Source organism: Yamadazyma tenuis, chromosome 7 (assembly GCF_029203305.1).
Source record: "Yamadazyma tenuis chromosome 7, complete sequence".
In the NCBI taxonomy this organism is placed as follows: domain Eukaryota; kingdom Fungi; phylum Ascomycota; class Pichiomycetes; order Serinales; family Debaryomycetaceae; genus Yamadazyma; species Yamadazyma tenuis.
Window position 1 is genome coordinate 168991 of NC_089467.1, and position 26612 is coordinate 195602.

Genomic DNA, 26612 nt, shown 5'->3' on the forward strand with positions numbered 1-26612 from the left:
GTACATATATAGACTTTTCGGGACCTATTTTAAAAGCCCTTTTTTGGGAGACTTAGTCATGGTGTAATAAACACTTGAGTATATGGAATTATCCACATAATATTGACCATTGTTCGTTACGTCATCTTCCTCGTATGCTTCATTGTAGAATAAAGAAATCGAGCTGAAACTTCGGAATGGATCGTCCGTTTCCACCTTACTGTTACTGGTTGAGGTGGTAGTTGAGATTCCTGATTCCTGATGATCATGTGTCTCAAACTCCTTCTCAATCTTTTTAGGGGTTACGGTTCCAGCTTTGTTCAACACTGGTATCATAGGTGGTTGGGAATTTCTCAAAAGTGCCCAACTGACATTTTTGAAGAATGCGTGGGTCTTGATGTCAGTAGCTCCATTCTTACTTCCAAGCCTCTTATTTTCATCTTTAATCAAAAGCTTTTTTATTAAACTTTTGGTGCTTGAACTTACTGATCCATTTCCTGTGCGTTTCGTATCAAAGAACTTGACATCTTTCTTCAAGATATTGGAGAAAGTTCTCTTTCGATCTTTTCCTTTGAAGGGAGTAGTTCCGTATAACATCTCATAGAGCAAGATTCCAAGGGTCCACCAGTCAACTAGAGAAGTATGACCTTTCCCTCTTATGACTTCGGGGGCAATATACTCTTCTGTTCCTACAAAAGAATTGGTACGGAACCCTTCAATGCAACTCTTGGTATCCAACTTTAAATCATTCATAACTGGGTTTTGAATCAAATCTGTCTGTTTACTTAAATCAAAATCCAGTAACATAATATGTCCAGACTGATGTAACAAAATGTTTTCCGGCTTCAAATCTCGGTAGATAAATCCGTTCAAGTGTAGATATTCTAGAGCGGCCACCACTTCTGAGACATAAAATCGGGCATCCAGTTCATTGATGCAACGGTTCTCTCTTGTCTGTAAAGCTCTGAAAAACTCTCCTCCCATGCAATACTCCATACAAAGATATAAATAATCTTCACTTTGGAAGGAGTGATATAATGTGATGATGAAGGGGTGGTTGCTTGAAGAAAGGATCTCCTGTTCGGTCAAAACCCGCTTGATTTTATTCCTTTCGATCATCTCTTTCTTGTTCAACACCTTCATAGCGTATAACTTGTTGGAACACTTTTCCTTTACCAAAAACACCTTCCCCACATCTCCCTTTCCCAACAACTTGATTTTTTCAAACGAATCCGGACGCACTTGGACATCAGTAACTTTCGTCAGTGATTTGGAGTACATACGTCCTTGTGTAGAAGATCTAGTACGGCTTTTGATCGTAATTTCTCCAATGTGCTTCGAAAGGTCAAATTCCGGCTCAGCTGTTTTTGTGCTGACGTTGCTGGCACTACTGTCTGTCTTTAAAAGGTTCACCAACGGGGCAGAAGCAACCCGGCGAAGGGTTCGTTGAAACGGGCTTTCGCCGCCTGTTCCCGCAGGCGGTTGTTGATGTGGTTTGGGACTGCCGTATGGTGGCTGTGGAGGCATCAAGTGACCTTCAGAATCTGTCACCACTTCATCCTTCCCTTCAAGGCCGTACACCTTTCCCGGGAGCTTTACATGGTCTGGATCATCCACGGACAACACCGAATCATTGTGGCGTAAAGACACAGTGACATCGCCATTTATGAAAGAATCAAGCCGACGATTTTTGTTAAATATCTTAATCATTCCTGGCGTGGTGTCTTGTTTCGTTAGGGAGGGAGATGGTTCTGTACTAGACGTGCTGCTGGATCCACTTTCATGGCGTAGAGGTGAAGAAAGCTTGAAGAAACTCTTGATTTTGGAGTCATCTTCTTCCGTCAGTTCTTCTTTTGCGCCAAGGTTAAGAAACCGAGATATCGAGATGGAACGGCCCCTAGACTTCGCCCTAGTACGTCCCACGCCTTCGCTTTCACTGTTCACCACCACTGGAGGTTTCAACATTGTAAAGAAGTATACTTTTATGGGTATCTAATGAATCAACAACTTGGATTAATTACTGCTGATGGTGTTTGCTGGAGTAGTATTTTTTTGTCGTTGTCGCGTTTTTACCTGCCCAAATTGTTCATGTTCATTATCTATGTACGTCACGTGAATACCAAGACAGTTTTGCTATGGGTGCCATAACAAGGTTATACTTGGTATCATCTCAACCTAACATAAGTGAGGTGGTAATAAGAAATTGGGAATTGAGTTCTTGATAAAATAGATATGTTCACAATTCTCGCAGACCATCTTACCTTCAACAATATTACTTTGGATCAAAAGACTGTGTAGGTCCCGCAATACTGCAGCATCATCTTCCATTATAGGGTCCAATCCTTCTGGTTTTTGTGTTGGTAAATCTGTTTTTCCCAAGTCCCGTGCAACTTTGACAAGGGCATCCCAGTTAAGTTTGTCGAGCATGTGAACAATAAATTCAGGATTAAATTCTTGTTGCTCATCCAAAACAACTTGACATTCTTCGTATTTCAATGGGAATGCTTTGTCGGAGCTGGAACAGGTTTTTACTGCACACTTGACAAAGTTAGTGGTTATAAACTTCATGATGATGGATAGAGATCTATAATTGAAAAAAAATTCGCGATGCGAAGATGAGCTAAAAAGGCTGCAGAATGTATTCTACAACAATGCTATGTACATAAGAAAAGCTTATAACTCAAAGTAATTCCGAAATAAAGGATCCATGGATACTGAATCGGTGGGTGCTGGTATACCGATGAGCTTTTCATAATATGCAACTGTGGTGTCAGACGTGTGGATTCTTAAGCAATTATAGATGTTGAACACTAACTTAAGATTCACACCAAGAACTTTTTCTGCTTGCAAGAAGTCTGAGTCAAAGACACCATTTCTGAAGGTCTCATATACTTTCTGAAGTTTTTTCCCTTCCCTATGGGCCAGAAGATAATGTTTGAGGAAAAGATCTAAGTTGGGAAGAAGCCACATAAGTCTTCCCCTATCGTTCGATTCGTTGATTACCTTTATTATGAGTAGCATCAACTCTTTATCAAACACATTGAGAAGCACCTTCTCCATCTGATCTAGATTAAAAATCAATTGAGGGTCATCATTTAACATGAGGAGTACTCCATCTTCATTTGATTGAAGAAGAATCTTGTTAATCAAAAAGTCAATATATTTGTATTTTTTATGCTTGATGCATATCCCTATGATATTTTTCATGGTATCTCTGGACAATATCATTTGTTGGGGTGTGTCATAAGACACAATTTCCAATTGGTTCAAGTCGGAACTTCTACTTTTCAAAAACAGACTCTTCGATATAAGCTGGTTATATATCGACCCGCTGCAAAGAATTTCTAGCTCCAATACCTCCTCTAACTTCAAGTATGACAATAACTGCTCAATCGTCTCATCACTGTCGATTTTGTCATAATAATTGAATAATGTATTAACGAGCTCAGGTTCTTCCTCGATGAGCTCTTTGTATTGCAATGCAGTTAATTTTGGCGATTGACTATCTGCCAACGCACTTGATTTGAACTTGATCGGGGTGAGATGCCTCATAATTATTAGCTGGTAAGCCAAAAGATCACAATTGTTCATATGATCTAAAATATGCCGGAAAACCTTCATAGAAGGAGGTTCTGTAGCCTTTATCAACTCTACCACAAAGCTGAGCATAAAGGAGACTCTACTAATCTGGTCCTGCTTGTTGTTGAAGTTGTTGAATAACTCGTTGATTCGAGGGATCAAAGAATCGGAACTGAATCTCAGTTGATACCCATTCCGAAACCCTTTCACGAAACGGGACATCTCACTAGTCTCGTAGTTGAGATAGTTTCCTGACTTGTAGTAGCTGTAAACCAATCTAAATTCCTCTAAACTGGAGAACTCGATAGTTTTTCCAAGGCTGTCCATGAAAACTTCCAAATCAATATCTTGAGGGATGTCCTCTTTCCCAAACCCTGATATACTCTTAACCAAAATTCGGGAATCCACCACATCTCCTACCAAATGTCTCCGCAAATTCATCTCTACCAATAAGGTAGCTAAAGTTTCGTCTATGATGGCCATTACTGTTCCCTGTATCGTGTGGGCATATGAAAGATCTAGCTTTTCTAGTTGTTCCAATCCACTTAAAGGTACTTCTTGTATTTTCTTTGGTTGAAACGTGATCAAAGGATCTTCATCTTTGATATTTCGTAGGTGTATCTGATACTGTTGTGCTATGTGCTTTCTGTGGTTATGTTTAGCCACATCTGTAGCCAACCTTTTTCTGTATTTCTCCTCTTGTTTGGCATTCACTTTAAGTTTATCATCTGCCCAATCTGTTATTCCATGTGATAGATGTATCACACGTCGGTGGCGTATCCTTGAAAGACTCCTAGTGCAAGTCTTAAAAAGCATAGTTGCAATTGCAATTGCAATTTCTCAAATTGGATCTCGCGATTTTTTTGGTGGTGGACGAATGGTGGAAAATTTTAATTGTGGACACCTAAACTAAACCAGTATGAGATTCTTCAAGTTGTTAACTGGCATTGTATCGTTATCCTCAATGGCTGCCGCTGCTGCTGCTGCTAGTGATGAAGAACGCAGAGACTTTTCTGTTAACCCTGTCAAGTTTGAAGTTGAGTATGTCATAAAGGAACGTCCAGATGATACTGCAAATGATGTTGTTGATTTGTTCAACGAAGAATCAATCACTTTGGCTTATACTGCCACAAACCACGATGAAAGTCAAATCGTGATCTTGGGAATTGGTGGTGCTTTCCGTGACCCAAATACCAACGAGATTCTTACTAATATCACCGCTTCTTCTGTTGATCCTATTGTCTTCTCTCCAGGACAATCTCAAAAGTTTAGTCAAGTCATTAATTTGAACTTGCTCACAGGAAGCTACATTTTGACTCCGAACTTTTACGTCAGTATCGATGATGAGTTCATGATTATTGAACCAAGATCGCAATTAGCTACTGTTTCTGACCTTCCAATTTCTTTGTTCAACCCCAAATTGTTGTTCTTGGAATTGGTTTTGTTGGCCTCTTTTGCTGGTCTTGGTTACTTAGGCTACGAATTGTTTGGAAAGTCCTACTTCAAAAAGGTTTCTTCGGTTACCAAGAGCACAGAAAAGGCTTCTTATCCTTCTGCTGCTGCTAGTACTGGAAAAGCTTACGACTCCTCATGGCTTCCAGAAGGTCACGTGAAGAAGACCAAGAAGAAAAACTAAGTCAGCTCCAACAACTGATTTATATGGACATTTCTCGTGGACAGGTTCCTATAGTTCTTTGTTCTCATTTGCCATCAATATAAAAGGACATTTCATAGCGTCCATTATCGTATCTATTCATCTTCAATTGTAGTTTGTGGAGTTGCAGCCAACATTTGTGATGCTGATGTTATATACCGCTCCGCGAAGATTTGAAAACCTAAATAATATCACTTCAGCCTCATGAAGCTATATTTAAATGAACGGCCTCGAACATTTGTGCTTGTCAGCAATGACTCTGCATTGATCGTTAGGCACCCTTCACCTACCTATGGGAAGGAATCCCATCTGCATTTGTCACGTCAAAATCCCTCCAACAATAAAAATGATCATACGCTCACAAAAGTTATAGTCGAGTTTGTCAAGCGAGATCTTGTTGATTTGTCCCGATTTCAAGAATTGTCCCCCAGTTCCACGCTCATATGTCTTTTGGGATTCTTTAATATGAAGGGCAAGGTCTATATCGCATTTATCACCAAATCCAAGAAGGTTGCTACACCCAAATTAGGTGAAAATATTAGTGCAATTGAGGCTGTGGCCTTCTATTGCTTGAACACAGATGAACATGATCATATGTTATTCACAGAACAGCAGGAAGAGGAGAAGTCCAGTAACGATTACCCTTCAGCCTCTATGAGGAGGTTTTTGTGTAATGGCGATTTTTTCTATTCAACTGATTTCGATATAACTTCAACTTTACAAGCTCGAGGATTCTATGAGAAACGAGGCGACTTTGATAGGAATGAAAACACTTATAAGCTATTCGCAGATTCTCCTTACTTTAAGAGATTTTCATGGAACAAGTTTTTGAACTCAGAGTTGATTCAATTTCGTAATAGATTGACCCCAGAAGAAACGTTGTCTTTCGACAAATCTGGTTTTCTCGTAAATATCACCAGAGGATATGCCAAAACAGTCAATGCTTCCATAAAGACAAAGGATGATGCTTTACTAACACTTATCAATAAGCAATCATGTAAGAAAAATGGACCTCTATTCGGAGAATGGGGCTCTGATGACAAGGGAGCTGTCTCGAATTTTCAAGAATCGGAGATTATCATTTATACCGAATACTTTTGCTTCAGTTATACTATTGTAAAAGGCAATGTACCCATATTCTGGGAGGTTGAAACCCATTTTCACAAGAAAAATCTTATCAGCAGGTCTGGAGGAAAAGAAATTTCTCTTACGAGATCCTTCGACACTAGTCAACATGCTTTTAAGAGGCATATGGACCAATTGATGAACCAATTTGGAGATGTACATATAATCAAGTCCATTCCATTAGATCCTAGTAATTTCAAATCTAGCCTAGGTGAGGCTTTGGAGCAGCATATCGAATATTTCAACAAACAGATGGCCAAAGCAGAACGTAATGAACCTAAGGAATACGAGAAAGAACAGGCCCTAGATCCCGAAATAGAGGAAGACAAAAACAGGTTTATCTACTTTTTAAATCATACTGATATACCTTTGAGTTCTTCCACTATTAAAAAAAATGGCTACACTGGGGCAAATCCAAATAACTTGGTACAACTAGTGGTTGAGCCTATGGTTGAACTTGGGGCATTATTTTATGATTTTACATCCAAGTCCTACATTGGAAAACAACTAGGTGTGTTCAGAATTACCACCTACGATAGTCTCAGCAAAGCCAACTTTCTTTCTAAGATAATATGCCAAGAGGTTATACAATTGGCATTTAGAGATATTGGTATCATCCCCGGTGATGACCTTCTCAATAAGCATGCGAAGCTTTGGAAAGAGTGTAATGAGTTCATCAACAAGAACATTCTCAGTTTCATCAGTTACTCTACCAAATTGCAAAAGTCCAGTCAAGCATCTAAGAAGAAGAACATTAAGTCTCAAGTGAGCAAAAGGTATTTGAATTCAGTTATTGATCCCAAAGTTAATGAAACTGCCTTACTTAAGTTGCTTGGAAGACTTCAAGATCAGACCCTGGTGATAATTCACAATCCAATTCATGATTATATTATGAAAGAACTCCAAAAGAACGCAAAATTGTATACCTCAAGCAAAGAAATCAATCTTTTCGCCCTGACTTTTAACGTCAATGGGACAATGTACAAAGGAGATATTAAAGATTGGCTTTTCCCTCCTGGATATGATTCAATGCCTTATGATTTAGTATTCATCGGTATCCAAGAAATTATTGAATTAACTGCAAGTAAAATGGTCAATGTCGATTCTGTGAATAGACAGTTCTGGGAGAATCATATCAAATGGCATTTGAATGAATTGAATCCAGATAAAATCAAGTATATGTCGTTATGGAGTGGCCAATTGGGTGGCTTATCTTTGTTTGTTTTCATCAAACTGACGGAAATCTCCAAAATTTCACAACTTGAGAGCAGCATCAAGAAAACAGGCTTTCGAGGTGTTAGTGCAAATAAAGGTGGTATAGCTGTCAGATTCAAGTATGAGAGTACAGAGGTTTGCCTTATTACTTCTCATTTGGCAGCTGGATTGACAAACTCCGACGAAAGGCATCATGACTATAAAGTAATCTCTAAAGGAATAAAATTCAGTCGTAACAAAAGAATCAAGGATCACGACGTTGCTATTTGGTTGGGTGATTTGAACTACAGGATCAACTTGTCGAATGAACAAGCAAAACTATTAATTGAGCAAAAAGACTATGCTAAATTGTTTGAGTTTGACCAATTGAACCTCCAGATGGCCAACGGTGAAAGTTTCCCATTTTTTGATGAGCCTGAAATCAGGTTTCCTCCCACTTACAAGTTTGACAATAATACCAAAGAGTATGATACAAGCGAAAAGCAAAGAATTCCGGCTTGGACAGATAGGATTCTCTATATGAGCCGACCCAATTTGATAAAACCGGTCTTGTATGATTGTGTTGAAGATATAATCTTCTCAGATCACAGGCCAGTTTTGGCAAATTTCAAGATTAAGATTAATATCGAAAATGAAACGGTGAAGAAGAATTTGAGTTCCGAAATCTACGATAATTATATAACAAAGTTCGGGGAAATTAATGATTTATTCATCAACAACAATAATTTGACATATCTAGTTGATTTGGATGCTAATGTCTTGCCTCCACCATCATCAGACTCTAATAAATGGTGGTTAGTTGGGGGATTACCTGCTAAAGTGACAATACAGGAATTGAACAAAACTAATATGGTTATAAATCCCAGATGTCCAAAGAATCCTTTCAAAAAAACTGAAGAACCAGAGTTTATCCAAAAAGCCCTTTTGAATAGTTAGATAGATAAAATATTGTAATAGAAGCACTAATCTTTCTTGTGGGGGGTTTGGGAAACTTCCTCTGAGGTTTCAGCACTCGGTTTGGTGATATCTTCGGCCTCCTTTAGTATCTCATCCATTTTGGCATCCAAGTTATCTAACATCTTTTCTAGTTTGGATGCTTGAAGTTCAGCCTCATTCAACTGTTTATACGCTTCAGCAAAATCTTCCTGGGTCATTGTGTAGATAGATATGAAATGTTCATTGAACCATTCGCGCAATATAAAATTACCCTGGGGGTTTGTGGTAAATTACTGATTAAATCTATAAACTAGACGCTGCGTATAATGATAACTCAGATTTTGTTGGATAAAGCACTTTCGCTACTTGCCGCATCGTAATCATCAACTTGTTCACCGTTTCCAAAGTCACCGGTCCAACCGTTATCACGCAAGTAGTTCTTAAATTTGATATCTTCTTCCAATAAATCATCTTCCTTCAAATGAGGCACAAATACAAAGGCACATACGACACCAACCAACCCACAAATAGCGGCGATTATAAACGTCCATTTCTTACCCAAATGTACATTGTTCTGAATTGGGGTAAATGTCTTAGTTCCAACCACTGCACCGACCTTACCGATGGCAGCAGAGAATCCATAGAATGTACCTCTAACGGGAGTAGCATAACATTCAGAAGAAATCAACCCCAACATGTTACCAGGACCCAAGTTTCCACAAGATTGCATGAGACCGTAAAACACAACGAATAAAGGAACAATCTTTGAGATTTTATCGTATCCAATACCCACAATCAAACCGAAGACAATGTAACCGAGGAAGCCAGTCATTAAAGTGTACTTTCTGCCAATCACGTCACAGAGGTATGCCCCTATAAAACAACCAGGAATAGCGATAGAACCCAACAACAAGGTCCATTCAGCAATCTTTTCTAAATTAGAAGCATCAGGACCTATAAGGATTGAGGAAATAATTCCTGCCGAAAAAATACCATTAGGGAAAGTAACAAAATCATACAAGAACCAACATACACAGGTTCCGATCAATCTTTTCCAGTAAAATTTAATCGCCAACCAGTAAGGGATATTTTTCTTGATGGCAGATTTTTTGTACAATTCGGACGTTGCCATTTTCATTCTAAAGTAGAAAACAGACAATGGCCAGAAAGCACCAATGGCAAACATGGTTCTCCAAATGCCTTCATAATGACTAGTGATCTGGTAAACAATCAAGAAGATAATTAAAGCAAATGGACCACCCAATGATAATGGAAGATTGGTGACCAACACAAAGATACCACCTCTTTTCTTGACAGATTCATTGGCAGCCTCATTAGCACTAACAGAACAACTGGGATACTCAGCACCAATCCCGAAACCAGTCACACCTCTGGAGATGATTAACATCCACAATAAACCGTTGACTGAATTGCCATGAGATGCAGCACAAAGACAAGTACCCACAACCAAAAACACTGTAGCCACAACAATAGCATTCTTTCTACCAATGTAATCAGCGTAAATCCCAATGATCACTTGGCCAAAAATGGTGGTGATCAACCCAGCATTGGAAACATTCGTTTTCATGTCTGCTGTATACTCTTTAGGAAATTCTTGGGTCAATACCTGATTAACCATAGTGAGAACATTATTCTGATAGCCATCTGAGATCAAAGCAAACCCAGCACAGACAATGGACATGATATCTTTCCAGTGTGGTTTGGTCAATCTTGCCTTCCTCTCTTCGGCATTGTAAATATAATGATCAAGATGGGGTTGGTTCCCAAGGGAGTCAGAGTGGGTGATATCTTCTATTACCACTTCGTTTGTTTTATCAACAGACATTGAATTGACAGATACAAGGTAGTCGAAACTAATGGTTCAGAAAATGCAAAAGGGAATTTTTGGCAGTTTATATAGGAATGGGGTCAAAGAGGAGTTTGGGCGGAAGTGGGTTATTAAGTTCTAGCGAGACAAACAATTAATTTCTGAACGTGTGTCATGGATTTTCGAGCCGTCTCGATTGGGGAAATAGAGTCCGTGCAGATGGGTAATTTGCAACTGATCAGCATTTGACAGTACTTGGCAATTTTCCAACCCGGGTCAATGATTATAAAAATAGGTATTTTGAAACCGTACTGGAATATAAATTCTAATCCACGTGTCTCTCATCTCCGACATCTTATTACGATTGTGCAACCACGATAAGAGCCTTTTTTTCAAAGTCTGAAATTCTACTTGCCGTTCCTGTATGTACACTCCAATATGTCAATTTTCTGTCGCGCTACCTAAATTGGGAAATCTTTGAGGGGGATTATCATGAGTAAAGCCGAACACAAGAGCTCATCAAAACTAAATTGCTATTCAACCATTAGCTCTTGTTCACTATAAACCTAAGTAGGAGTGTGGTTAGGATCCTAATGTTGTCCCTCTGTATGCATACTGCTTCCGTCTGCAAAATTTGTCCATCTGTATGCATGTAGCTTCCACTATGCAAAATTTGTCCATCTGTATGCATGTAGCTTCCACTATGCAAAATTTGTCCACGCACATGGGAAACTATTTCATCGACCTAGAAAACTGTACTTGGGCTACTCAGATTTTGCTTTACAGTTGCACCGTCAATCATATAGTTTCCGCTTATTCATTCGGATACCCTTTGTCCGATTTTTCCTTCCTACTCAAAAATAAAGCTGGATTCATTGTTTTTCAGCAGAAAAAATTATAGCATGTTCAGACATGGGGAAGCTAACCAAATTTACCCGTGCTATTTTTGACATTTAATTCAGTATAAACCTTGAGTTCTTACCTACAAACGTGCTCTGAAAACTCGGGCCTGTATGCTGAAGGATAACTACAACCTTGTATATGCCTTGGGCCATATAATCGTCTTGCAAAAGGACGCTTTAAACAGGGGCTCAGCAGGTGCAATTCAGCACGTTCCTACAAGCTAGCCCATGTGCCTAATGCTCTAAAATACAGGAGACGCGGGCATTAATAAAAGCAGACTTTTCCGATGAGGCTGTCGGGATGAAGAGCTATTGACACCATACATCCTTTATGGATGTCGTACGACTTATCTAGCAAAAAAGTGATGTACTGCGGTTGATTTTGCCAACTTATTATCTCTTCCAACTTTCCGCCTCAAAGTATACATAAAAGACTATGTACTCATATGTGTGCCTGATTCATTGACTCCGGCAATAGTTTCTAGCTTCAGTAAATCTATTTGAGGTGGGTGGCGATCTTAAATTTCAAGGGCCCTTGAAAAACTTTTCAAATCCACGTGGAGAAAAATTATAAGAGGAGGATTCAGAATTTTCGACTTGTGCCCTGGTGATATTTCTGGTGGTGGTTGCAAATTTTACTGTCTTACTGAGCTTACAAATGGCTACGGTTTCTCTCCGCTCGTCCTAAGTCTCTGGTTATTTTCAGGACCTTCAGTAACCGAGATCAAAAACGCTGAGGTCGCGCTTGGTGCTCAAAGTAGGTGCTTCGGTTAAGAAGATAACTAAATGGCAGGCCGGTTCAGGCTTTGCCCACGAACATATTCCAGAGTCCCACCACCACATCTGAGAAATATCCCGTGCCTCCCTCCAGTCTTCTACCACATACCACGATGACCGGAACCGCTTATTCCGTCGCTCCATTACTTTGAGTCGTGTGTGGGTAAACCTCATTTTTTTCTCTATATTAGTCACATTCTTCCCCAGATCTAACTGCTATTCCTCCTATTTTGATCGGATTAAATTCAAGTGAACGTTACTTACCATGGGCATGCTTAAAGATCCAAGTGTTAAATACAGGGCTTTCCCACCTATCAACTTACCCAATCGTACCTGGCCATCAAAGGTTTTAAACAAACCTCCCAGGTGGTTATCCACTGATTTAAGAGATGGTAACCAATCTTTACCTGATCCAATGTCAGTGGAAGAGAAAAAGGTATACTTCAAGAAACTTGTGGAAATTGGTTTTAAGGAGATTGAAGTTGCGTTTCCATCTGCTTCCCAACCTGATTTTGATTTCACCAGATGGACTATAGAAAATTGTCCCGACGATGTCAGTATTCAAGTTTTGAGTCCATGCAGAGAAGATTTGATTCACAGGACAATTGAAGCTTTACAGGGTGCTAAGAATGCTACGGTTCATATTTACTTGGCTACCTCAGACTGCTTTAGAAGAGTTGTATATAACAAATCCCATGAAGAATTGGTTGAATTGGCAGTCAAATGTACCAAATTGGTTAGGTCATTAACCAAAGAGAAACAGTCCGAAACCAATTGGAACTTTGAATTTAGCCCCGAATTCTTTAGTGATTCTAAGTTAGAGAATACGGTACACATTTGTGATGAGGTTAGAAAAGCTTGGGAGCCTACTTTGGATTTCCCAATTATCTTCAACCTACCTGCCACTGTTGAGATGACCACTCCTAACGTGTATGCTGATCAGATTGAATACTTCTCGACCCACATTGGTGACAGAGAAAAAGTTTGTATCTCTTTACATCCCCATAATGATAGAGGATGTGCTGTTGCCGCTGCTGAATTGGGCCAATTAGCTGGTGCTGATAGAGTTGAAGGGTGTCTTTTTGGAAATGGTGAAAGAACTGGGAATGTTGACTTGGTGACATTGGCTTTAAACTTATATACCCAAGGTTATTCCCCTAAATTAGACTTCTCAGATATCACATCTGTGATTGATATTGTCGAAAGATGCAATAAAATTCCAGTACACCCTAGAGCTCCTTATGGAGGCTCTTTGGTTGTATGTGCATTCAGTGGATCCCATCAAGATGCAATCAAAAAAGGCTTTGTTTCTCATGAAAATCAATTGCATTCAGGTGCTACCAACTTGAAATGGGAAGTGCCATATTTGCCATTAGATCCTCAAGATATTGGAAGAACTTATGAGGCTATCATTAGGGTTAATTCTCAAAGTGGTAAAGGAGGCTCTGCATGGGTTATCTTGAGAAATTTGGATTTGGATTTGCCAAGAGGCTTGCAAGTAGACTTTTCCAGAGTAGTGCAATCCAGTGCTGAAAGGAAAGGCAGTGAGTTGTCCAATAGAGAATTGTGTGACTTATTCAAGAAGAATTATTGTATTTTATACCAAAATGATGATAATGAAGCAGAAATTGACTATCACTACAAGTTAATTGATTATTCCTTATCTTCATCTTCTAAAAATCAAAGATCAATAAGTGTTGACCTAGAAGTAGGTGGTTGTAAGCAGACAATCGTCGGAAGCGGTAATGGTCCGATTTCTGCTTTCATCAATGCCATCAAGAATGATTTGAACATTAATTTAGACGTTAAGCACTATCACGAACACTCATTGGGTCATGATTCTAATTCCAAAGCTGCTACCTACATTGAAGTTACAGTAGATGGAAATGAAACTATTTGGGGTGTTGGGGTGAACGAGGATGTCTCGTTTGCCTCTTTCTTATCCTTGATAGCTATCTTGAATGGTTTGAAGCAACCTGCTACTATTTGATTGTAACGGTTATAATCCACTTATTTATTTATTGAATACAAAATTCTATGCAAAAGTCCCATTCCAAGAAATTGGAGGCGTAACATCATGAATAAGATCAGAAACTTCTTTAACAAGTAGGGGCCAGACTACAACATAAGCATTGAATATTGCTATAAAAGCAACAGCTGTGGGGATATCCCTTTTAAATTCTTAAGTAGAGAATGCCCTTTGAAAAGACCTTTTGTGTCCTCCTGTTCCAACTGAAATGTCGCTAAACTGTCTGGTGCCAGTAAACTTTGGCTTCACGATTCTAAATAATGAACATTCTTATTATAGCTTAATGGTTATAACCAATCATATAACTGTTATGATTTCAAGGGCATTTTTATATAATCTCCCATAGTTAGCGTGTCATGACTTCCCCTCTCAGGGGTTCATCTTTACCTAGTAGCAATCTTATTTTGCAGTCAATAATAGATCAAATATTAGATCAATAGTAGTGCATGGTACATTTGCTGTCTTAATATTACATCATTCATTTGAAATACAAAAGCACTAAAAATTAAGTAGGATTATTAGAAATATCTAGACTTTGATCGCTTCCTCATATGAAGGTGGTGGACCGGTGTATGAGATCTTTCCCTTCGCATCAAAGGTAGTGTTTTCGTCACTCACATCCACACCATGCTCCAAAGCTTTGTTCTTCTCAATCTCAGACAATCCTAAATCATCTCTAGCAACCCAAATGTGAGGTTCGTCATCTTGAACGCTTGGGTCATCGTAGGCATGTTTAATAAAGTCATCATTGTAAGTCACATAGTTGAAGTAAGCATCTGGTATGATACCTCTAATAAGGTCAAAAGTCTCTGTCTTTGGTTGGAAAAATCTCTTGAGCCATGAAACACCTTTAGCTGGATTTACTTTCCCTAAAACATTCTCTTCAGGTTTAGCCTCCAAGTCTTTCTTGAAAGATCCGTAGTTCTCTTCTTCGTTTTTAGCAGAATAGTCGGATTCTGGTAAAGTAGAAGCAGCACCAGCACCAGTTTGAGGTTTATCCGAACTGGAATCTCCATCTACCAATCCCAACTGATTACCTCCTTGCCAGTAGTTTTCACCTTCAACCTTAATCTCCTTAGTACCTTGGTCATACATAGGATATTGGTAGGTTGTATCACCCTTAGCATATTTGATGGCAGAGATTGGAACAGTATCAAACAACGGCAAAAATTTCCATTTCAAGTAAATGTGAGTAGCAGCGGATGCAGCAACAGCAACAGACTCTAAAGCAACACATGCCCAGTTCTTTTGGAAGACAAACAAAGCAATTAAACAAATTTCAGCCAAGTAAAGACCAACAAACAATTGCAACAAAGCCCTTGGGTAATTTCTACCTCTAGCATCATGAATGTTAGGTGTCATAACATAAGTCAACATGTAAAGGTAAGCAGCGTAGATGAACACAAACGTGAGGAAAGCAAATCCCAACACCAAAGGAGCAATGATAGCATAAATAATTCCAATGGATCCCAACAACTGGTATGTTGGATAAATAACAGACCATCCTGGTTGACCCAATGTGTTCCATCTGTTCCATTTAGCTCTTGGAGTAGAATCTAAAATCTTACCCAAAAATTGAGCCAAAATCAAAGCAACAACTTGAGCCATCAAACCTGAGGAAATACCAAGACCTTGCAAACAAAAGTAAGCAATATAAAAGTTTGAAGCTGGGGGAATCTTTTGACCTAATAAGTCCATAGCCAGTTTTGGATTAGAAACAATAGAAGTAACGGTGGAAGCAGCTGCTGAGGCTACAGTTGTAACTAAGAAGACATGAACAACCTGGAAAGCGTAGAACCAGGCTTGACAATAACCTTCTACCTCTTGGATAGTAATACATCCAGAAATCTTACCCATCTTCTTAATGAAAGGTGGAACTAAAGACATCAAAACGGCCAAAGCAACAACGGGTAAAAGACCAGTGATAATACCCATCAATTTGGGTGGCATGTTGTTAATAAACCTCAAGAAATGAACCTTATCAGTCAAGTTGTTGATATTCGAAATGGCACCCACAACAGCCACAGGAATTGCCCAAAAAATTATCATCAAAGTTAAAACAGTAGAGGCAATGAACTTCTTTAATTTTCTCTTCCAAAGAGTCAAATCCAAATTTTCCCAAATAATGTCATCTGGAGCAATGCCACTGAATCTTTTAGTCCCCTTTAAATCTGGATTGTAAGGAATGGCTTGGTAAGCCTTTTGCAATTCCAATTGAGTGGGAAATTCGAGGAAAACAGAAGGTAATTGAGTGTTACTTTGAGACTCCAATTGATCCTTCTTGATTTCCTTGTTCAACTCACCCAACTTTTCAGCACCATAGTTCAAAGTATCAACCTTTTCACCAATCAAAAACTTCAATTTATGGGTTGGTCTCTTCTTACCATCCTTCAAGTACTTGTTCAAATCATCTGCAGGCTCTGGCACGGGCTTGTTCTTCTTTTGAAGCTTCAATCTCAATTTAACAGCTTTGCTTACAACTTTGTTTAAAGCACCCTCGTACTTCTTAGCTAATTTGGTTCTTTCCTTGACCTTCTTTTGTAATTCCTTCATATCTCTACCATACCAAATATTGGTAGCAGTAGGAAAGTAAGTTCTCAATTCAGCCTCCTCAGTCAATATCTCAGGTATTTCAGTCAATAACAAAGTTCTAGTAGATAATAACGAACCATAATAAGGGGTGGTTTGCAAAACGTGTCTGAAAGTGGTATAGTAGACGAATTCTCTGTACATAAAGAAAAGGACACATCCAAAGTATATCCAACTCAAAAAAACATGTGCAAAAACCTTCCACTTGTTTCCAACATTAGAGTAAGACAATATATCAAATCCAGATCTACCCTTTCCGTGGGTAGCATTGACTGGGAACAAGATAGGCCATAAAATACAGCAGCCTAAGAAGCAAATTGAGGCGAATCCAAACAAGAACCGAACAAAAAAGTACCCATCAACCCCTGCTTGTTGAATGATAAATGATTCAGGCTTACCCAAAATATGAGACAACCAACTGAACAATCCTCTTGGAGCTTCATCGGGTTTTAAGTTTGGAGACACAGTGCTAACGGTAGTTCTAGGTTCATAAACTCTGGATTGTTTCTTTCTCAAAAGGATGAAGATGAGCAAGAACACGGCAAAAATGATCAAATTTGGGATCAAAGTCGATATAAAAGCCGACACAGATGAGCTTGTGCTCTGTGTACTAGTACTGCCAGCCATGTTGTTTTTCTAAAGGAAACAATATTAGAACAGCAGGAATAGCAGTATAGAAAAAAAAATTCAGGGAAATTGTTTGTTTATGAATTATAATTCATGGTTTGCATTTATTGCTGTTTTTAAAGCAAAATGCACATCTCAGAACATGAAATTCCTGTTGCTAGCTCAATTTTCGATTGGTACACGGCTGTACCTTTGTTTAACAGCGCATAATACAGTCCTAAAAATCCGTGGTTAAACATGACATGACCCGGTGCTCATGATCACAATGCTTTCTCCCTTGCTCTAGCTTGTGGGCGATGTCAGCTAGCTATTGTGGACGTGTATTGCAACTCTTGACTACGTAATCTAAAAAAGTTACATAAAGTGGCGTCAACCAATCACTATGCGCCTCCTGTTACCTGAAACCCAAAAAATAGACAAAATGTTTGATGCGTGGCAGTTAGAACCGCTCTATAGAATATTCACTAACATTTCACAGGAACATCAACCTGTCAAATGTAGAGTCAAATCCAAACAACCGGTTCATTGAAGGCTGTGTTAATTTCAGTTTGAGATTCGGCACCGAGGTGTGTCATTGCGTTGAATATTGTATATGCTTTTGCTGGTCACTAGGCTGGTCAATGAAATTTGCTGCATATGCTTTCATTTTTTGTTTTCGTTTAAGTGTCTATTGCCATAGTTGCACGGGATTGCAGGTTAGACTTTATGGTTCCCGGAAATCTATTTCGAGGGAGCAACCGGGGATAAATGTCGTAGATAGTAGACAAAGATCGACTACAGTTACTATTCCAACGAACATTATGCGTCTCTATTCGGTCTGCCCCCAGCTTCACAAGCCTGTCTTGCCGCGTCACTCAAACTACTGAAGGGTCTTGCCTTTCCAGGACTCAGCCATCGCACATTCTTTGACAATTCCAACTCCGTTCGGTTATGGAGTCAAGATCCGAGTCGCTATCTACTATTCTGAAAACATTTTCATCCTCCGAAAACCAACCCATAAAATAACTTCTTTTCAGAGAAACGACATAAAATTTTCCAGCGACATTAAAGCATTTCCGAGGATTACCAAATAAATTTTTGTAACCTGCAACTCCTTGCAACTGATTGTATTAAGTTCGTTATAAGAGCTTCTATGCATATCACAATTTCCAGATTTAGATGATTATTAACATATATATGTAACAGGACGCCATGGAGTCTTACAATATTGAACTATTGGCCCACAGTTCCAGGAGCTTTTGAAAATCATCAGCTGTACAACTGTTAGACGAAACGATAATTCCATCAATGTTCTTTATGATGCTCCTGTGATTTTTTGGTGTCACGTTCGTTTTGTTTTACTTTTATAAGAAGGCTTCAGCCGTTCAACACTTGTTAGAAAGGATTGTATGGTGGCCGGAAAATTCAGCGAATTGGTTTTTTAACACTTGTTAATAACGATGGCATTGTAGTTGATGATTCGTTGAATTGGTTTTCAATCCAGTCGTCCTTCAACGAGAGAAGGTTTGCAAGTTAAATTGAGTTTTTAACTGCTTCTGTTGGTGAATCATTCTGTCATAATTGATAAATTTAATGCTTAGGCATTCTGTAGTGCATACTAACATCTACTGACCTGAGCCTATTGTGTTGCTGGGGGAGGTCCCAGGGGACGGGTGAAGTTATATAAATCTTCTTCTTCTCCCGCCTGCCTTCGATGCTGTGTAGAATCAGTAGCATTCTCAACTGCTGGTATTTCGCTCAACGCTATTCCATCACTATTCAGAGTGGCTCTACGATGTGCTTCTGATGGCTGGCTAACACCTGGTACCTTGGGGGTATAAGGGGTTGATACTTTAGCATTGGGATTAGGGTGAAATTCACCTGTAGCATCGTAATAGCCCATGTCCTGATCATTGGCTCTCTCGGTGTAAGTGGGCACATAAGTTTGGGGAACATATGAATCATGATTTCTTGTTGATGGCTGGTTGTATTGGGTTTGAGATTGGACGTATGACGGAGGTGTCATCCACCTTGTACCATATATAGGCTGGAGTCCACTGGATGACCTTTTTTTATTAACTCTAATGGTCCCAACTACCACAAGGAGGATAACCGCAAGAAAGATCCCAAAAAATGCCCATCTCGCCCCATTGCTGGAGTCAAATCCATATCTCTTGGTCAAGGACACTGTCGGCAGCATTGAATTAGAAATAATAAGGACTGCCATTACGTTAAATGCTTTAGAACTTTTTGATTTATGAGGTGATACAGTGAGACGGTGGTAATTGTTAATGCTGTACTAACAAGACTTTGACGGCTTTGACAAAATAAACCAAGAATGTGTTATGAACTCTATATGTTCCAATGTCCCAAATAAACAGAAACAATAAACTTGATCTAACCTCCTTTAGCAAGAAGATAATAATAAACTAGTTGACGAAACTTTAGCCCCCAGAAAATTTCGAGCCTTTTTGAGGCTGGTGTTAAAAATGCAGTGACCAAAGAATAGTTTATTCAAATTACCTTGTTATTTCTTTCCCGCAGTTGGTTGTTAATTGACTAGAGACAGATGATTGCCATAATGTCCTTCTACCCAAAGATAACCACTACCCCTGACAGCATCTGGGAGCCTCATTGTTAAAGATAGGAGCTGCGCACAATTTTTTTACTTATATATATCTCTATCTACACCCGTCAATTGCCTCCTGATGGGTGTGAACGGAATCGAAGCTGGTGCTTCTCTACAAGATGATGTATCCAAACAGGCACAAGAGTTCGTTGATGTGAAATGTTTTGACTTACCTCTCGAGTACGAGTTACCTTATCCCTTACTTTTTCTCTTTTCCCTTGCTAACAAACTCTAAGGTTGTCTGTCCTACAAAAATTGAAATACATCAATGAACAAGTGCTTAAGTTGTTTCTCGCCTGCTCTCCATTTCAATTGACTCTCAGAGCTAAAACAGGTTCAATCAGATGTTTTCCTTCTGTTGGTCATGAAGATCGAAGCTTGATGAAGTTTACCGCTATAATCACATTGATCAAGCATCTCATCCAAAATTTAGAATCAGGAATCTATACAACAAAACGACACCTATATTACCAAGATGTTGAATTGTTCCAGAAGGATCAGTCTGAATGTAATCAACTACTTGATTTATTGGCACATTCTCTCAAGGCATCAATCACTCAATTGAACATTTACCCTAATCAAAAGGGCATGATGTTCGCTCTTGGTTTCGATGATGCCATATTAATTCCTATCAAATATCAACTGGTAATAGAGAAAATACATCCTCACATCCGGCTGGTGGTGATAGTAGAAAAAGATGCTATCTTTCGATCTTTAGTCAGCTGCATCAAAACTCAGGGCCAAGAAAAACACAAAGGCATCCTCTTTGTGACTGGAAAAGGCTTTCCAGATCTATTAACCAAAAGCTTTATTTGGCACTTGGCATGTAGCGGTTTACCTATTTACGGATTTATGGATTCAGATATTTATGGTATTTTGATTTTCAAGTCCTATAGGGAATTCAATAAGGGGGTAGCCACAGAAAGATTTACATTTCTTGGATGTTTTATCTTAGAATATCAACATGGATTTATGGCCATTAATTCTCGCGATGTCTCTTTGGGTGTAAGCACTTTAAAAAAGTTTGCATCCGTTGAAGATCAAGAGGCTCTCAAATGGAAGCGTGAAATTCAAAGAGGATTATACCTCCACAAAAAGGCTGAAATGAATGTAATATCTGAGAAAATCCAAAGTGATTACAGTACCCTACACTATATACTTGCCAAGATCGATCTGGAAATTTTGCAGCTTCAGTGGCAGTAAATCGCAATTATCTCATATCACGTGATGTATTTTTAACTGTTTACGTGTGTTTACCCACATTCGACGAAATAAAAGGTGCTCCCAATTCTCTAGTTTTTCACTTCAATTCAACTAACACAAAGCAATGTCTTATTCTACTCGTCAAATCGGTGCTGCCAATACCTTGGACTTTAAAGTCTACTTGGAGAAAGATGGCAAGCCAGTGTCTCCTTTCCATGACATCCCATTATATGCTAATGAAGAAAAAACTGTCTTGAACATGATTGTCGAGGTTCCAAGATGGACCAACGCTAAATTGGAAATCTCTAAAGAAGAAAAGTTGAACCCAATCATTCAAGATATCAAGAAGGGTAAGTTGAGATTTGTCAGAAACTGTTTCCCCCACCATGGTTATATTCACAATTACGGTGCTTTCCCACAAACTTGGGAAGACCCAAACCAGCAACACCCAGAAACCAAGGCCAAGGGTGACAACGATCCTTTAGATGTTTGTGAAATTGGTGAACAGGTTGGTTACGTCGGCCAAGTCAAACAAGTCAAGGTCTTGGGTGTTATGGCTTTGTTGGATGAAGGGGAAACCGATTGGAAGGTTATTGTTATTGATATCAATGACCCATTGGCACCAAAGTTAAACGACATTGAAGATGTTGAAACTCACTTGCCAGGTTTATTGAGAGCCACTAATGAATGGTTCAGAATCTACAAAATCCCAGATGGTAAGCCTGAAAACCAGTTTGCTTTCTCCGGTGAATGTAAAAACAAGAAATATGCTGAAGAAATTGTCAACGAATGTGCTGAAGCTTGGGATAAGTTGATCAAGGGCCAAGTTGACCCTAAGGGAATTGAATTAACCAACACTACCTTGTCTACCTCCTCTTCCGTCGATATCCCAGCTGCTTCCCCAGCCCCAGCCGCCCCAATTGATAAATCAGTTGACAAGTGGTTCTTCATCTCTGGTGCTCATTAAATGATCTCTCTTGTATACTTTTATATAATATTATAGCGTAAGATCATTATTATTGTGAGCGTTCGAACTAACTAGAAATTTGAGATACGCGTTTTCTTACTATCCAGTAATGGATATTCATAGAGAGTTGGCTGTAGATCTGGCCGCCTATTCGGCCCTAATATCAGTTATGGAGCTTCATGGAATATCTACAGTGGACCTAATAATGCAATCTTCTGACATGCTCGGACTTCTGAAAAGACTAGGCAGGTCAATACGAGAGATAGAGAACTTCATTAGATTAATACAAGTAGCTGATGAACCAGCCCAAAATGTGAATGGAAAAATACAAACCTTTATCAAGACAGGTCTCGATCAGCTCGATGACCTACTAGGCGGAGGCATCCCTGTTGGACAAGTGACTGAGATTTTTGGAGCTAGTGGCTCCGCCAAGTCTCAGTTCCTTTTCCAGGTAAGCTGCATGTCACAATTAAGTGTCCGTAACAAGGTTGTGTTTGTTAACACAGAAACCTTTCTAGAAACCAAGAGGCTCAATGAAATGATAGAAAATGCTGATGAACCGTCCATTTCTATGAAGAATATTGATTATATATACTGTCAAGATCTAGAGATATTGGATCATATCTTATACGGTCAACTCCCTGTCAAACTAGAGAAGGATAGAAGTCAAATAAGATGTGTCATCATTGACTCCATTGGACACCACCTTCGAAAGGATGAGTCTGTGACAAGCACTTCATTTCTCAAGAAATATGTCCACAGCCAATACGAAGAAAACCCTTCAAACCTTCTTTTATCCAAATTCAAGGCTTCAAATGAAAAACAATTCAACACTTTTTTCAAAACAACTGAGCAATACGACTTAAGAATTAATAAAAAGATGTATTTGTTAAGGTTGTACAAACATTTGGCCAACTTGGCTAAAAAATATGATGTTGCAATTGTCGTCTCCAATCAAGTTACGGATCAAGTTAATAATACTGAATCTCACAACATGGAAAATGAGGATTCATCTGTGCTAGATTTGGACTACCAAGTTGGTGGAATGTCAGGTTGGGATGAAAAAGTTATAAAGGCTTTTCAGAATCTGACAGTAGGATCAAAATTGGAAGAGTCAGTTTCGGATATCCTCAGAAATGGAAGGAAAAGACCTCATAATACACTAGATCCTGAAAGTGATCCGAATGAAATCAAGAGAACAAACTATGATACTTTAAAGATTGACTATGACTCAGTTAAGAGAGCAATGACTCACGTAAGGAAGCATAATTTAAAAACAAAGGTTCATGTTCCAATTTTGGGATATAATTGGTCAAAGTTCATAAGAAATCGTATTCTCTTGGTGAAGACATATAGGCCATTGTTAAATGAGTCGGTCAAAAGCACGGCTACTATGGTCTCTTCCAATCTGACTAGTATACAAAATCTAAGTCAGGATGCCCATCAAGAAAAGCAATACATGTCTGATTTGACACAAAGCTTTAGTCTGTACATATCTGGGTGGACACCCGAGAGGTACTTAAAGATAGTGTCACTGGCAAATGTCCCTTCTCTTCTGCTGGCTGCAAAAGTCAAATTCAAATTGAGTATGAAGGGTTTGATTGAAAATTGAGTCGCTATTTTGTTTATACACGTCTTTGAGTGTTGCACGCTTTCATGCTCACTCGTTATCATCATCAATAAACAACTCGTGAAAATATAACAACGAGTATCAGCCCATATTTAACTACTTTGAAAATATATAGAGCATGAAGGTATGTTTCAAGTTACTCCTACTAGCCTGCTGTGGATTTCTATTATACTAACTTTGACCATCTAGTATCTCGATGAGATTGATATTGAATTGGTCAATCAAGAACTTAATTTCCATACGAATGATAATAGCCTTGTAATAAAGGGAGGATGTGATCTTTTTACCACTAAACCTATTGCTTCTGATAGGAAGTTGTATAAGAGTATTGATAAACATCTCACTCAGATGATACAAGAGAACCAGTTGTCCAAGACTAAGGATCGTAGAAACTCACTGAGTTCATTAATTGAAAGCAGTCCTAATTCACAGCCATACCCATTCAGAAGTCGGCATGGATCATCAAATGAAAGAAGGAGTTCTACCAATACCACCGATACCTCCTTGGACTCGGTTGATGCCATAGACGATTCACCTTTTGGATCATTGAAGACACCCTCAACCAAGTGGACGTTTGCAAACCTCATTGCCATACTAAACACGACGTTTCCGGATCATGATTTTTCAAATTTACAGCCCACAACTGAAAATTTTAGCAGAATTCATAACTGTGAGGATTTGATTCACAGATTCAATAATATCATGGTAAGTTTAGGCAAAAGTGAAGAAACAATAAATTGGATGTGGGACAGAATTGACAGTCATATGGGAATGCTTCCTAGAGGATCTCCTAATTTTCAGCCTAATGATACTAGAACAATCTCTAGAAAGTATAGCAACAGCGGAAATGGAACCGAAGGGCTTCCGCCTTGCCAAATTTTTGAATTTGTTCCCTCTGACCAATCTATAATAGAGGATCTAAATTTGCCATATCAAACCATGTGGTCGTATTATTGGTTCATCTATAATAAGAAGAAGAAAAAGGTAGCTTTCATTTACTTGACAGCTATCAATAAGATACACTACTCAATGATAAATGGAAATAGAAAGGCATCCTTCAGATCATCTATGAAATTCGACAGGTCAAATATAATTGGTAATGATGATGAGGCAATCGATGATATCTCAATGGATGAATATGATGAAGAAGTCCTTATTGATGACGATAGTGACGTGGATGATCTTGTGATTTAACTGTGCTACCAGACAGCATTTTTTCGTTTCAATTCTCCCTTTGACTGAATCTTATCAGTTGACAATTTAGTACCTATTAATGTAGAATTGTGAGAATAGCAGGAATTTCACGTTTGACTACTCTTACAACCCAAAATAAACAATTTTCAAACGGTGTCTTTTGAATCCTCTAGCAACTAAAAAGCGGCGATGCAAGCTTTGATTATGACTGTTTAACACTATATGCATGTATACCCAAGGCATCTGATATTATAGTAGTTGCTAAAGAAAGTATTGATGAGCACACTCATTAGCTTGCCGACATTTTGAAAAGGCATATGCATTCTTTTCTGCTTTTTTGGTACTAAAATTTGCTACTTCTCTACATATAACGTGGAAGCATGTAAAGGATACCAGACAATACTCAACCTTATCTAGATGCATCAAGCAATCTACTGTCCACTGTGTGCATGATTTTGGTTCAAGTCAAGTCAAGAGCGCTACTCTAGTTAATCACAAAATTGCTGCAAACAACTTGCTATCGCAAATATGTCAAATTTTTTTCAGTACATAAAAGATCTATCGAATCTTAATTGATTTAACAAAATATAACATGATCAAATACGATTTGTCAACGGATGTCAAGATCACCTTGAATGATGGAAATGTTATGCCTACCTTAGGACTAGGAACAGTTCACGAAGGAGACGCACCTGATGTAAAGAACCAGGTAGTTGCCGCTGTGAGAGCAGGGTATCGTCATATCGATACTGCTTGGTACTATGGTTCGGAAAAATATGTGGGGGAGGCTCTCAAACAAATCCAAGAAGAAGGAATTGCAAAAAGAGAAGATTTATTCATTACTACTAAAGTATGGCCTTCTTTCCACCATCATCCAGAGAGATCAATTGACGATTCATTGAAGGAATTAGGAATTGACTACATCGATATGGTTTTACAGCATTGGCCCATTTGTCTCCTGGGTGATGCTAACGGATTACCACCCACACCCTTTGATAACAAGGGCAAGTTGATCTACGATGATGATCCTGTCAATGGAACCGGGTATATCAAATTTTATAACAGGCTTGAAGACTACAAGTTCAATACTGAAAAAGTGAAATCCATAGGTGTATCCAACTATTCTATTTCAAGGTTGGAACTTTTGCTTAAAAACAGAAAGAGATACATTCCAGTCGTTAATCAAATTGAATACCATCCTCAGTTGCCCCAGAAGGACTTGGTTAACTTTTGCGAGAATAATGGAATCATCGTTGAAGCTTACAGCCCTCTTGGAGGAACAGGTGCACCAGTTTTACGAGCTCCAATGATCAATGAATTGGCTGCCAAGTATCAAGTCTCACCCAACGAAATCGCGATTGCTTATCATATCCTAGAGGGAAGAAGTGTTTTGATCAGGTCATCCAATCTCGGAAGAATCAAGACCAATATCAAACTTCCTCCCTTAACTCTAGAGGAATTGGCAAGTTTGTATGATGTAGGAGTTAAGAGACCAACCAGATATACTAATGATCCATGGGGCTACGGCTTAGGTTTCAAGTGGTGGGAGGGCGATACTCTCAGTAAATAGCCAATTAACGCAAGTAGACTTCATCACCAATAATGTATATTTATCGGTCTTAATAAATTGCTACTCTAATAAAACAGATTCGTCATACGGCAAGCACAGCAAACACTCCTAGTACACCATTTGCTTTTATCGAATATCATATAAATTTGTGAAATTGACGGATTTTAATGGAAAAACAATATGGTTATATACAGAAGTTA

General features: G+C 38.8%; 9 protein-coding genes across 9 annotated transcripts; 5 read left to right on the plus strand and 4 right to left on the minus strand. All coding sequences in view use genetic code 12, as the record gives it.

Annotated features, from left to right (window-relative positions):
- Positions 1-24: 24 nt before the first annotated feature.
- Positions 25-2547, minus strand: NRC2 (serine/threonine protein kinase, AGC; the record flags this gene model as incomplete). Its single annotated transcript, XM_006685277.2, has 2 exons — positions 25-1958; positions 2241-2547. The coding sequence occupies 2 exons, from the start codon at positions 2545-2547 to the stop codon at positions 25-27; spliced, it is 2241 nt and encodes a 746-aa protein (XP_006685340.2).
- Positions 2548-2652: 105 nt separating this feature from the next.
- PSN45_004852 (uncharacterized protein) lies at positions 2653-4041 on the minus strand (the record flags this gene model as incomplete). Its single annotated transcript, XM_006685278.2, has 1 exon — positions 2653-4041. The coding sequence occupies one exon, from the start codon at positions 4039-4041 to the stop codon at positions 2653-2655; it is 1389 nt and encodes a 462-aa protein (XP_006685341.2).
- A 436-nt stretch (positions 4042-4477) lies between these two features.
- On the plus strand, positions 4478-5194 carry IRC22 (Increased recombination centers protein 22; the record flags this gene model as incomplete). The annotated part of the gene is made up of 1 exon (XM_006685280.2): positions 4478-5194. The coding sequence occupies one exon, from the start codon at positions 4478-4480 to the stop codon at positions 5192-5194; it is 717 nt and encodes a 238-aa protein (XP_006685343.2).
- Positions 5195-5416: 222 nt separating this feature from the next.
- On the plus strand, positions 5417-8488 carry INP51 (inositol-1; the record flags this gene model as incomplete). Its single annotated transcript, XM_006685281.1, has 1 exon — positions 5417-8488. One exon carries the CDS (start codon positions 5417-5419, stop codon positions 8486-8488), a length of 3072 nt encoding a protein of 1023 aa, XP_006685344.1.
- A 26-nt stretch (positions 8489-8514) lies between these two features.
- Positions 8515-10334, minus strand: GIT1 (Plasma membrane permease, mediates uptake of glycerophosphoinositol and glycerophosphocholine; the record flags this gene model as incomplete). The annotated part of the gene is made up of 2 exons (XM_006685761.2): positions 8515-8693; positions 8855-10334. 2 exons carry the CDS (start codon positions 10332-10334, stop codon positions 8515-8517), a joined length of 1659 nt encoding a protein of 552 aa, XP_006685824.2.
- Positions 10335-12260: 1926 nt separating this feature from the next.
- LEU6 (2-isopropylmalate synthase) lies at positions 12261-13985 on the plus strand (the record flags this gene model as incomplete). The annotated part of the gene is made up of 1 exon (XM_006685763.1): positions 12261-13985. The coding sequence occupies one exon, from the start codon at positions 12261-12263 to the stop codon at positions 13983-13985; it is 1725 nt and encodes a 574-aa protein (XP_006685826.1).
- Positions 13986-14552: 567 nt separating this feature from the next.
- Positions 14553-17240, minus strand: PHM7 (phosphate metabolism protein 7; the record flags this gene model as incomplete). The annotated part of the gene is made up of 1 exon (XM_006685283.2): positions 14553-17240. The coding sequence occupies one exon, from the start codon at positions 17238-17240 to the stop codon at positions 14553-14555; it is 2688 nt and encodes an 895-aa protein (XP_006685346.1).
- Positions 17241-21175: 3935 nt separating this feature from the next.
- On the plus strand, positions 21176-24842 carry MAF1 (RNA polymerase III-inhibiting protein maf1; the record flags this gene model as incomplete). The annotated part of the gene is made up of 4 exons (XM_066158388.1): positions 21176-22007; positions 22309-23273; positions 23764-23772; positions 23838-24842. 4 exons carry the CDS (start codon positions 21176-21178, stop codon positions 24840-24842), a joined length of 2811 nt encoding a protein of 936 aa, XP_066014485.1.
- A 592-nt stretch (positions 24843-25434) lies between these two features.
- Positions 25435-26412, plus strand: ARA1_1 (D-arabinose 1-dehydrogenase (NAD(P)(+)); the record flags this gene model as incomplete). Its single annotated transcript, XM_006685289.2, has 1 exon — positions 25435-26412. The coding sequence occupies one exon, from the start codon at positions 25435-25437 to the stop codon at positions 26410-26412; it is 978 nt and encodes a 325-aa protein (XP_006685352.1).
- Between the last annotated feature and the right edge of the window lie 200 nt (positions 26413-26612).